Source organism: Hyperolius riggenbachi, chromosome 10, assembly GCF_040937935.1.
Source record: "Hyperolius riggenbachi isolate aHypRig1 chromosome 10, aHypRig1.pri, whole genome shotgun sequence".
Classification (NCBI taxonomy): domain Eukaryota; kingdom Metazoa; phylum Chordata; class Amphibia; order Anura; family Hyperoliidae; genus Hyperolius; species Hyperolius riggenbachi.
Genome location: NC_090655.1, coordinates 280,660,377 through 280,673,444, shown reverse-complemented (window position 1 = coordinate 280,673,444; position 13,068 = coordinate 280,660,377). Strand labels below are relative to the sequence as shown.

At 48.2% G+C, this 13,068-nt stretch overlaps 1 protein-coding gene across 1 annotated transcript in view; it reads left to right on the top strand.

Annotated features, from left to right (window-relative positions):
* Positions 1-247: 247 nt before the first annotated feature.
* The window catches only part of LOC137537246 (zinc finger protein 572-like), a 30,039-nt gene continuing 17,218 nt past the window's right edge, over positions 248-13,068 (top strand). Inside the window, exon 1 of the mRNA XM_068259337.1 lies at positions 248-325. Coding sequence (XP_068115438.1) covers positions 248-325 — 78 coding nt within the window. The remainder of the gene's footprint in view (positions 326-13,068) is intronic.

The window sequence follows — 13,068 nt, the reverse complement described above, 5'->3', positions numbered from 1 at the left end:
CAATAAAAGTGTCCAGGACTGACATGGCAGATCTTTGGTAATGTATAGCTGTTGTGAGTTATTAGGATAATATTGAAATGACGTTTTATGTGGGGAAGTGCACTGATAGAGAATATTAGTAACAGCAGCAATTATTATAACCGTCAGTATTGATATATTATATTTATATGGCTAAGTGCAAGTAAGTCCACGGATAGAGACTGCAGTTAGCCAAATCAACACAAGATGGCGACATTACACCTCCCAGATGGAACGCACAGAAAGGAGGAAATTAATCCAACAACCGGAAGTGAAGAGCCCACTTTGCTGGACGTTCTTGGAAGAGGTAATTTTGTGATTGTTGACTATTATATATTGGGCAGAGCAGAGGTCGGGGTGGACATACTTGTTATATATTGGGCAGAGCAGAGGTCGGGGGGACATACTTGTTATATATTGGGCAGAGCAGAGGTCGGGGTGGACATACTTGTTATATATTGGGCAGAGCAGAGGTCGGGGTGGTCATACTTGTTATATATTGGGCAGAGCAGAGCCTGCAGAGGTCGGGGTGGGCATACTTGTTATATATTGGGCAGAGCAGAGGTCGGGGTGGACATACTTGTTATATATTGGGCAGAGCAGAGGTCGGGGTGGACATACTTGTTATATATTGGGCAGAGCAGAGGTCGGGGTGGACATACTTGTTATATATTGGGCAGAGCAGAGGTCGGGGTGGACATACTTGTTATATATTGGGCAGAGCAGAGGTCGGGGTGGACATACTTGTTATATATTGGGCAGAGCAGAGGTCGGGGTGGGCATACTTGTTATATATTGGGCAGAGCAGAGGTCGGGGTGGACATACTTGTTATATATTGGGCAGAGCAGAGGTCGGGGTGGACATACTTGTTATATATTGGCAGAGCAGAGGTCAGGGAGGCATACTTGTTATATACTGAGCAGAGGTCGGGGTGGACATACTTGTTATATATTGGGCAGAGCAGAGGTCGGGGTGGTCATACTTGTTATATATTGGGCAGAGCAGAGGTCGGGGTGGTCATACTGGTTATATATTGGGCAGAGCAGAGGTCGGGGTGGACATACTTGTTATATATTGGGCAGAGCAGAGGTCGGGGTGGTCATACTTGTTATATATTGGGCAGAGCAGAGGTCGGGGTGGACATACTTGTTATATATTGCGCAGAGCAGAGGTCGGGGTGGACATACTTGTTATATATTGGCAGAGCAGAGGTCAGGGAGGCATACTTGTTATATACTGAGCAGAGGTCGGGGTGGACATAGTTGTTATATATTGGGCAGAGCAGAGGTCGGGGTGGTCATACTTGTTATATATTGGCAGAGCAGAGGTCAGGGAGGCATACTTGTTATATACTGAGCAGAGGTCGGGGTGGACATAGTTGTTATATATTGGGCAGAGCAGAGGTCGGGGTGGTCATACTTGTTATATATTGGGCAGAGCAGAGGTCGGGGTGGACATACTTGTTATATATTGGCAGAGCAGAGGTCAGGGAGGCATACTTGTTATATACTGAGCAGAGGTCGGGGTGGACATAGTTGTTATATATTGGGCAGAGCAGAGGTCGGGGTGGACATACTTGTTATATATTGGGCAGAGCAGAGGTCGGGGTGGACATGCTTGTTATATATTGGGCAGAGCAGAGGTCGGGGTTATCTTACTTGTTATATACTGGGCAGAGCAGAGGTCGGGATGGATATACTTGTTATATATTGGCAGAGCAGAGGTCAGGGAGGCATACTTGTTATATACTGAGCAGAGGTCGGGGTGGACATAGTTGTTATATATTGGGCAGAGCAGAGGTCGGGGTGGACATACTTGTTATATATCGGGCAGAGCAGAGGTCGGGGTGGACATACTTGTTATATATCGGGCAGAGCAGAGGTCGGGGTGGACATACTTGTTATATATTGGGCAGAGCAGAGGTCGGGGTGGGCATACTTGTTATATATTGCGCAGAGCAGAGGTCGGGGTGGACATACTTGTTATATATTGGCAGAGCAGAGGTCAGGGAGGCATACTTGTTATATACTGAGCAGAGGTCGGGGTGGACATAGTTGTTATATATTGGGCAGAGCAGAGGTCGGGGTGGACATACTTGTTATATATCGGGCAGAGCAGAGGTCGGGGTGGACATACTTGTTATATATCGGGCAGAGCAGAGGTCGGGGTGGACATACTTGTTATATATTGGGCAGAGCAGAGGTCGGGGTGGGCATACTTGTTATATATTGGGCAGAGCAGAGGTCGGGGTGGCCATACTTGTTATATATTGGGCAGAGCAGAGGTCGGGGTGGACATACTTGTTATATATTGGGCAGAGCAGAGGTCGGGGTGGTCATACTTGTTATATATTGGGCAGAGCAGAGGTCGGGGTGGACATACTTGTTATATATTGGGCAGAGCAGAGGTCGGGTGGACATAATTGTTATATATCGGGCAGAGCAGAGGTCGGGGTGGACATACTTGTTATATATTGGGCAGAGCAGAGGTCAGGGTGGACATACTTGTTATATATTGGGCAGAGCAGAGGTCGGGGTGGACATACTTGTTATATATTGGGCAGAGCAGAGGTCGGGTGGACATACTTGTTATATGTTGGGCAGAGCAGAGGTCGGGGTGGTCATACTTGTTATATATTGGGCAGAGCAGAGGTCGGGGTGGACATACTTGTTATATATTGGGCAGAGCAGAGGTCGGGGTGGACATACTTGTTATATATTGGGCATAGCAGAGGTCGGGGTGGCCATACTTGTTATATATTGGGCAGAGCAGAGGTCGGGGTGGGCATACTTGTTATATATTGGGCGGAGCAGAGGTCGGGGTGGACATACTGGTTATATATTGGGCAGAGCAGAGGTCGGGGTGGACATACTTGTTATATATTGGGCAGAGCAGAGGTCGGGGGGACATACTTGTTATATATTGGGCAGAGCAGAGGGCGGGGTGGACATAGTTGTTATATATTGGGCAGAGCAGAGGTCGGGGTGGACATACTTGTTATATATTGGGCAGAGCAGAGGTCGGGGTGGACATACTTGTTATATATTGGGCAGAGCAGAGGTCGGGGTGGACATACTTGTTATGTATTGGGCAGAGCAGAGGTCGGGGTGGACATACTTGTTATATATTGGGCAGAGCAGAGGTCGGGGTGGGCATACTTGTTATATATTGGGCAGGGCAGAGGTCGGGTGGGCATACTTGTTATATATTGGGCAGGGCAGAGGTCGGGGTGGACATACTTGTTATATATTGGGCAGAGCAGAGGGCGGGGTGGACATAGTTGTTATATATTGGGAAGAGCAGAGGTCGGGGTGGACATACTTGTTATATATTGGGCAGAGCAGAGGTTGGGGTTGACATACTTGTTATATATTGGGCAGAGCAGAGGTCGGGGTGGTGATACTTGTTATATATTGGGCAGAGCAGAGGTCGGGGTGGACATACTTGTTATATATTGGGCAGAGCAGAGGTTGGGGTGGGCATACTTGCTATATATTGGGCAGAGCAGAGGTCGGGGTGGACATACTTGTTATATATTGGGCAGGGCAGAGGTCGGGTGGGCATACTTGTTATATATTGGGCAGGGCAGAGGTCGGGTGGGCATACTTGTTATATATTGGGCAGGGCAGAGGTCGGGGTGGACATACTTGTTATATATTGGGCGGAGCAGAGGTCGGGGTGGACATACTTGTTATATATTGGGCAGGGCAGAGGTCGGGGTGGACATACTTGTTATATATTGGGCAGAGCAGAGGTCGGGGTGGACATACTTGTTATATATTGGGCAGAGCAGAGGTCGGGGTGGTCATACTTGTTATATATTGGGCAGAGCAGAGGTCGGGGTGGACATACTTGTTATATATTGGGCAGAGCAGAGGTCGGGGTGGACATACTTGTTATATATTGGGCAGAGCAGAGGTCGGGGTGGACATACTTGGTATATATTGGGCAGAGCAGAGGTCAGGGTGGACATACTTGTTATATATTGGGCAGAGCAGAGGTCGGGGTGGTCATACTTGTTATATATTGGGCAGAGCAGAGATTGGGGTGGACATACTTGTTATATATTGGGCAGAGCAGAGGTTGGGGTGGACATACTTGTTATATATTGGGCAGAGCAGAGGTCGGGGTGGACATACTTGTTATATATCGGGCAGAGCAGAGGTCGGGGCGGACATATTGGGCAGAGCAGAGGTCGAGGTGGACATACTTGTTATATATCGGGCAGAGCAGAGGTCGGGGTGGACATACTTGTTATATATCGGGCAGAGCAGAGGTCGGGGTGGACATACTTGTTATATATTGGGCAGAGCAGAGGTCGGGGTGGACATACTTGTTATATATTGGGCAGAGCAGAGGTCGGGGTGGCCATACTTGTTATATATTGGGCAGGGCAGAGGTCGGGGTGGACATACTTGTTATATATTGGGCAGAGCAGAGGTCGGGGTGGACATACTTGTTATATATTGGGCGGAGCAGAGGTCGGGGTGGACATACTGGTTATATATTGGGCAGAGCAGAGGTCGGGGTGGACATACTTGTTATATATTGGGCAGAGCAGAGGTCGGGGTGGACATACTTGTTATATATCGGGCAGAGCAGAGGTCGGGGCGGACATATTGGGCAGAGCAGAGGTCGAGGTGGACATACTTGTTATATATTGGGCAGAGCAGAGGTCGGGGTGGACATACTTGTTATATATCGGGCAGAGCAGAGGTCGGGGTGGACATACTTGTTATATATTGGGCAGAGCAGAGGTTGGGGTGGACATACTTGTTATATATTGGGCAGGGCAGAGGTCGGGGTGGACATACTTGTTATATGTTGGGCAGAGCAGAGGTTGGGGTGGACATACTTGTTATATATTGGGCAGAGCAGAGGTCGGGGTGGTCGTACTTGTTATATATTGGGCAGAGCAGAGGTCGGGGTGGACATGCTTGTTATATATTGGGCAGAGCAGAGGTCGGGATGGACTTGCTTGTTATATATTGGGCAGAGCAGAGGTCGGGGTGGACATACTTGTTATATATTGGGCAGAGCAGAGGTCGGGGTGGTCATACTTGTTATATATTGGGCAGAGCAGAGGTCGGGGTGGCCATACTTGTTATATATTGGGCAGTGCAGAGGTCGGGGTGGACATACTTGTTATATATTGGGTACAGCAGAGGTCGGGGGGGACATACTTGTTATATATTGGGCAGAGCAGAGGTCGGGGTGGTCATACTTGTTATATATTGGGCAGAGCAGAGGTCAGGGTGGACATACTTGTTATATATTGGGCAGGGCAGAGGTCGGGGTGTACATACTTGTTATATATTAGGCAGAGCAGAGGTCGGGGTGGACATACTTGTTATATATCGGGCAGAGCAGAGGTCGGGGTGGACATACTTGTTATATATTGGGCAGAGCAGAGGTCGGGGTGGCCATACTTGTTATATATTGGGCAGAGCAGAGGTCGGGGTGGACATACGTGTTATATATTGGGCAGAGCAGAGGTCGGGGTGGGCATACTTGTTATATATTGAGCAGAGGTCGGGGTGGACATACTTGTTATATATTGGGCAGAGCAGAGGTCGGAGTGGACATACTTGTTATATATTGGGCAGAGCAGAGGTCGGGGTGGTCATACTTGTTATATATTGGGCAGAGCAGAGGTCGGGGTGGACATGCTTGTTATATATTGGGCAGAGCAGAGGTCGGGGTGGACATACTTGTTATATATTGGGCAGAGCAGAGGTCGGGGTGGGCATACTTGTTATATATTGGGCAGAGCAGAGGTCGGGGTGGGCATACTTGTTATATATTGGGCAGAGCAGAGGTCGGGGTGGACATACTTGTTATATATTGGGCAGAGCAGAGGTCGGGGTGGACATACTTGTTATATATTGGGCAGAGCAGAGGTCGGGGTGGGCATACTTGTTATATATTGGGCAGAGCAGAGGTCGGGGTAGACATACTTGTTATATATTGGGCAGGGCAGAGGTCTGGCATTGAGAAATATTGCCAATCAGAGGGAGAGGAAAACATTAGAGAAAGAGGCTTCAGCCAATCAGACTGCATTAGTTAAAGAGTGCCAGAGCTCGTAAAAATAAAAGCTTTATACATACCTGGGGCATCCTCCAGCCCCAGCAACTCGGATCGCTCCCACGACTCCGTCCTCTGCTGCCCGCAGCTTCGGGAAGCAGGTCCCGTCACTTATGTCAGTCGGAGCCAGTCTTGGCCGGAGAAGTGCGCCCTCTATGTATCTCTCCAGATATGCAAACAGCGCACTTCTCTTTTGTCAGACTGGCTCCGACTGACAGAAGTGACGGGACCCGGTTCCCAAAGCTGCGGGCAGCAGAGGACGGAGTCGTGGGAGCGATCCGAGTTGCTGGGGCTGGAGGAAGCCCCAGGTTTGTATAAAACTTTATTTTTTTTTAGCTCTGAGTCACTTTAAGTCTGAGGGGAAAGTAAAGAAGAAAAAAAGAAAACCCAGCATGCCCTGCCACTTCCTTTGTGCGGCGGATGTACCACATAAGAGCCAGGGAAACTGTGGAATGATGTTTTATGGAAAACAAACATAATATTGCTTTTTAACTTTTGGATTGCCTGATTAGCATCCTTATTACTTGTTTACCAGATAAAAAATAAAGAATTGATTTTTGATTTTATGCCCGACAGTTACTCTTTAAAGGGAGGCCTGGTGCACACCAGAGGAGTTTTTCTGAGCGTTTTGAGTTTTTAAATCTGCTGCTAATGTTATCCTATGTGTCTGTGCACACTGGAGCAATGAGGTTTTGTAAAAAACCCCCATAGCATTACATTGGGAAGAGCTTTTGAAACCTCTAAACGCTCTTCCCAATGTAATGCTATGTGGGTTTTTACAAAACCTCCTTGCTCCAGTGTGCACAGACACATAGGATAACATTAGCAGCAGATTTAAAAACTCAAAACGCTCAGAAAAACTCCTCTGGTTTGCACCAGGCCGGACACTTAAGTCAAACAAAAAAAAATGAGTTTTACTCACCTGGGGCTTCCAATAGCCCCCTGCAGCTGTCCGGTGCCCTCACCCTCTCCCTCCGATCCTCCTGGCCCCGCCGGCAGCCACTTCCTGTTTCGGTGACAGGAGCTGACAGGCTGGGGACTCGAGTGATTATTCGCGTTCCTGGCCACAATAGCGCCATCTATGCTGCTATAGCATATATCATATACCCTATAGCAGCATAGAGGGTGCTAATGTGTCGGGGAACGCGAAGAATCACTTGCGTCCCCAGCCTGTCAGCTCCTGTCACCGAAACAGGAAGTGGCTGCCGGCAGGGCCAGGAGGATCGGAGGGAGACGGCGAGGGCACCGGACAGCTGCAGGGGGCTATTGGAAGCTTCAGGTGAGTAAAACTCATTTTTTTTGTTTGACTTAAGAGTCCCTTTAAGGGCTCGTTCACAACTAGGGCGTTGTTTTTTTTTGAGTACCGGCAATTTAAAAAAAAACCTAAAATCGCTAGTGCAATGAATCTTCATGGGGTAGTTCGTATCAGCGCGTTTTGTCTGCTTTCCACTCAGCAAAGTGCTGCCTGTACCATTTTTAGGGCGATTTTGCTACAATGGAAGGTGTAGGAAAAGCGCAAAACGCTCACAAAATCGCTTTGTGTGGCGATTGCGTTCACTCTTTTAAGAATAAATACATTGTATCTATTATTTTCCAGGCCAAAGAGTTCACTCGTGTCAGGAAGTGATAAAATAGAAGCGCTTTGAAAAGCTCTGTACTAGGCCTGAAAGATAAATCGAATTTAAATCGAAATCGCGATCACCAAGATCACAATTTCAGAATCGTCAAAGCGGCGAATATCGCGATCACGTCATTTCCACATGAGGAAGTTTGAAGAAGCGCCTTCAAACTTTCCCAAAGTCCCAGTGCCCGCAGCGTTGGACATACCTTCCATCCTCTATCGCCCTCTGCCGCCTCTTGTGCTTGGCAAAACTTCGGGGTCCTGTATATCACATGATATACAGGAAGTATGCTGTGCATTAGAGCCTGCAGGAGGCAAAGTGGATAGACAGGCATCGCTGGACTCGTGCTTCAAGCTATGGCCAGAACTGATGCAACTTGGGGGACAGAGGAGGCACAGAGAAAGACAGCGTGGGCACAGAGACACAAAGGAGGCAAGAGAGAGACCCAGAGGAGGCATTAAGAGGCAAAGGGGGCACAATGAGAGACGGGGACAGAGGGGGAACAGACAGGCACAAAGGGGGGGGGAACAAAGCTTGATTTTAAGGAAATCGTGAATCGAATCGAAATCGTAATTTTGGACAGAAATCGCTCAATTCAATTTTTTCCTAAAATCGTTCAGGCCTACTCTGTACACAAATCACACAGGTAAGCGCCAGGAGGGGGAAAAATCACTCACAAAATCGCAAAACGCGGCCATCTGCGATTTAAATTTTAAATGTGAAGTAAGCCTAAAGCACTATTTCTGCCGAAAGCCCGGGGAGGCGAGCGGTCCCTGGCTTCAGGAAGTATTTCTTTATTATTTTCATTTTTTCCTGCTTTCTCCCACTAACATGCATAGAAAACAAAATGTCCTTGGGAAAAAAACTACCCAATGAAAATCTAGTTTGTCTTGCAAAATAAAAGATAATTTATTTAATTTGGGTGTCATAAGTAGTTATAAAGTTATTGCTGATTAAACAGGGGCATAGCTAAAAAGTCAAAACTGTTCTGTCTGTTCGGAGAAAATGAGGTCTAGATGTGAAGTGGTGTAACAGTATATTATGTGCACAGAGACCTATAAAGTCAGGCCTATGGGGTACCATTTTCACCATCACGGTCACTAGTGGGAGAATCAATTTTGGGTTGTTTTTAAAGGGACCCTGAGCGGTAGAAATAAATGAAATCGGTACTTAGCTGAGGCTTCCTCCAGCCCACCATAGACCACAAATTCCCCCGGCGTCCTCCTGGCTCCTCTCCAGGCTCCGCTGCAGACTTCATTACCGGCGACATCAGGACCGAGACACTTCCTTAACGGTGACGCTATGCGTCATCACGGCGGCCAGCGTAACAGTCCTGCACATGTGTGGTTCTCTAACTTTGAACGCTGCAGACTTCATTACCGGCGACACCGGGAGCGGGACACTTCCTTAACGGTGACGCTATGCGTCATTATGGCGGGCAGCGTAACAGTCCTGCACATGTGTGGTTCTCTAACTTTGAACACTGCAGACTTCATTACCGGCGACACCGGGACCGAGACACTTCCTTAACGATGACGCTATGCGTCATCACGGCGGCCAGCGTAACAGTCCTGCGCATGTGTGGTTCTCTAACTCTGAACGCTGCAGACTTAATTACTGGCGACACCGGGACCGAGACACTTCCTTAACGGTGACGCTATGCGTCATCACGGCGGCTAGCGTAACAGTCCTGCACATGTGCGGTTCTCTAACTATGAACGCTGCAGACTTCATTACCGGCGACACCGGGACCGAGACACTTCCTTCACGACGATGACGCTATGCGTCATCACGGCGACCAGCGGAACAGTCCTGCGCATGTGCGGTTCTCTAACTCTAAACGCTGCAGACTTTATTACCGGCGACACCGGGACCGAGACACTTCCTTAACGGTGACGCTATGCAGCATCACGGCGGCCAGCGTAACAGTCCTGCGCATGTGTGGTTCTCTAACTCTGAACGCTGCAGACTTCATTACCGGCGACACCGGGACCGAGACACTTCCTTAACGGTGATGCTATGCGTCATCACGGCGGCCAGCGTAACAGTCCTGCGCATGTGCGGTTCTCTAACTCTGAACGCTGCCAACTTCATTACCGGCGACACTGGGACCGAGACACTTCCTTAACCGTGACGCTATGAGTCATTATGGCGGCCAGCGTAACAGTCCTGCGCATGTGCGGTTCTCTAACTCTGAACACTGCAGACTTCATTACCGGCGACACTGGGACCGAGACACTTCCTTAACGGTGACGCTATGAGTCATTATGGCGGCCAGCGTAACAGTCCTGCGCATGTGTGGGTCTCTAACTCTGAACCGCGCATGCACGGGACTGTCACACCGGCTGGCGTGATGACGCGTAACGTCACGGCTAAGAAAGTGTCGGCCCGACACTCGGCCCCGGTGTAGTCCGTAATGAAGTCTGCAGTTAAGTACCGGTTTCATTTATTTCCACTGCTCAGGGTCCGTTTAAGTTAAGGCTGCTGCTATCTTAAAAAAATATTACGCGCAATTGCAATCTGTAAATTGAGGCCACCCCTCCTCATACCATACAAAGAATTGAATGAAAAATAACAAAATGAGGGTTGCAAAGCTGAGTATTAATAGTCAGTGGTAAAAAAATAACTTTTAATAACAGTGTTCATAAATAGTCAAATGTGATGCAGCACAGTAAAATAGATCCTTAGGTCCAGTCAAGTTCCAAATGACGCAGTCTAGCGCAAGTTTCACGGCCTACAGCATGGCTGCTTCCTCAGAGGCAGGATTTCACAGGTTCAGAGATCGTGACCAGGAGAAATAAAAACATGGAATGTCGATCTTCAAAGTACAATCATATTCAGGATGCTTCCAGCGTTCCTATCGGCTTTTTTGTCTATCAGAAGCTGGATGGAGGCGTGGCAATAATATCGTCTGCCCTTTATTCCATTCCCTCTTTCTCCCAAGGTTTGTCCTGCTTTTTCTGGCCACACCCCCTTCAGCACCCTCCCTTTCCTTAAAGTGTAACTGTTAGGCATTAAATGCAAAATACATTTTCTATTGCAGGGTGTTACACAGCTGAAAAGGGTGCTAACAAGGCAATTCAAACATTTACAATCAATCTTACTTTTTTCCCTGTTAGGTTTTTCCTCCTCATGCCCCCAGGATCTAAGAGGGTACGCACGGCCGCAGAAGAGAAGTGGCAGGCAGGCTGGATCAGCCAGATTGGCTGAAGCCTCTGTCACTAACCTCTCTCCGCTGCGATTGGCCGTCTTGTCTCCCCTTCACTGCGGTGGATCTAGCCGTTGTTAGAGCGCAGGGAGGGGGACAGAGGCTATCTCCTGTCTCTGTCCTCTGCCCCCCTCCTCCAGTAGCATGTCCGCTCGGTCTCTGCCCGCCTGCTGCATGTGGCGCCGCCGCATCCCCCCTCTTCCCCGCACTGATCAATGGGGAAGGATAAAGACGGCGCACACAGACTCACCTAACAATGGTTCCAGGCGCTGCAGTTCCCTTCTATACTCTCTGCACTGCCGCCGGCGGTAGTGCAGAGATTAGATGAGAACAGCAGTGCTTGGATCCATTATTAGGTGAGTCTGTGCCTGCTCCATTTATCCTCCCCGCTGTGCTCAGAATAAATGCAGGGAGGAGGGGGGGGGGGGGGAGAATCTACCCTATGAACCAAGATGGCCACTGCCAGGAGGGGGATACTTCATTAAGAAGATTAAAAAATTAATGAAATCTAATGGGTGGACAGTGTAATACATCTGTTATGTAAGTAGAGCAAGTATTTATCTACTTAAGGGGCCCATACACCTAACGATTTTCCCACCGATATACAGCCGTTTCGATCACAGTGATCGAAACGGCTGTGAAATCGGCGCGCACACCGCTGACAGAACGATCGATTTCCGTCCGAAATCGATCGTTCCCGTCGACTCCCGTCAACCCATCTGTGCGAAAGATTTCACTCGGCCGCCGGCGGGTCGGGAGTGCATCGTTAGCGGCATTCGAATGCCCGACGACCGACGCAATACAGCGGGTATACATTACCTGTTCCGGCCGGTGCGAGTCCCCCGGTCTTCTTCTCCGCTTCGGGCTCCAGAACGTTCCTGCAGCTACACAGAACTTCCTGTCCCGGAAGGAAGTTTAAACAGTAGAGCGCCCTCTACTGTTTAAACTTCCCCCCCGGACAGGAAGTTCAGTAGCCGGAGCGGAGAAGAAGACAGCGGAGTCTCGCGCCGGCCGGAACAGGTAATGTATGGGGGGGGCAGCAGCGGCAGCTCCACAGATTGTGAACGGTTTCAGGCTGAAATCGATTCACAATCTGTTTGCAGTAAAGGCAGCCATACGATCCCTCTCTGATCAGATTCGATCAGAGAGGGATCTATCTGTTGGTCGAATCTGATGGCAATTCGACCAGTATATGGCCACCTTTACATGTGTATATTTTTAGGGGGGCATATTATGGCTAACAGTTGTTCATTAATAATTAATTTAATGTCCTAACTAGAGGCAATGTGCCTGGATATATATGTTTTTTTTTTATTTTCCCACCTAATCAATAAAATACCTTCTAAGCCACCAACAAACAAGAAAATATTTAGAATAATTTTGGCAGAACTTTTCCACCTATTTCCTGGTAGTTTTCCAGTTGCAAAATGCTGAAATGTTATTTTAAACAAAAGATACAAAACTTTGAGGAAAAGGTCCATTGAATAAGGGCCTCTGTCTCCTTACAAATATAACACTGCCAATATGCAAGGTAATGCTGGGAATACACGATGCAACTTCCTGTCCAATCGACGGGAACCGGCCAATTATTTTGACATACAATCTGTTTCTGGTTGAGAAAGGGATCAGTTTTGCAAGGTTCTCATAAAAAAATTCGATCCCTTTATCGATCGTGTACACATGGTACAACTTTCCGTCCCATCACTCGTCGATTTGGATGAGAATTGGCATTGTGTATTCCCAGCATTTGGCTGAATGAATGAATAAGCAGGAGGGGACGCTGATGTTTTGCAGTTCCCTACTTACTTCCAGCTTGTATGCCTGACTATGGGAGTTGGGAGAGCTCAGGATGGGATTCCAATGCCCTTTTATTTTATGCAAAGATACAAAAGCATTCTCCAATAAAGTACAGCTCTACAGTAACTGCCGCTAGCCTTAGCTAACCTCATTGGATTAGCAGTCATGTAGGAGAGTTGTCACACCTGCAGGGCTGCAAAATCATCCCTTTAACCACTTCGCATCCAGACCTTTTTTCCCACTTATGTAGCAGCAGAGCAGTTTTGACAGTTTAGCTATGTCCTTATTTAATCAGAAATAACTTTATCCCTACTTACGACACAGAAATGAAATATATA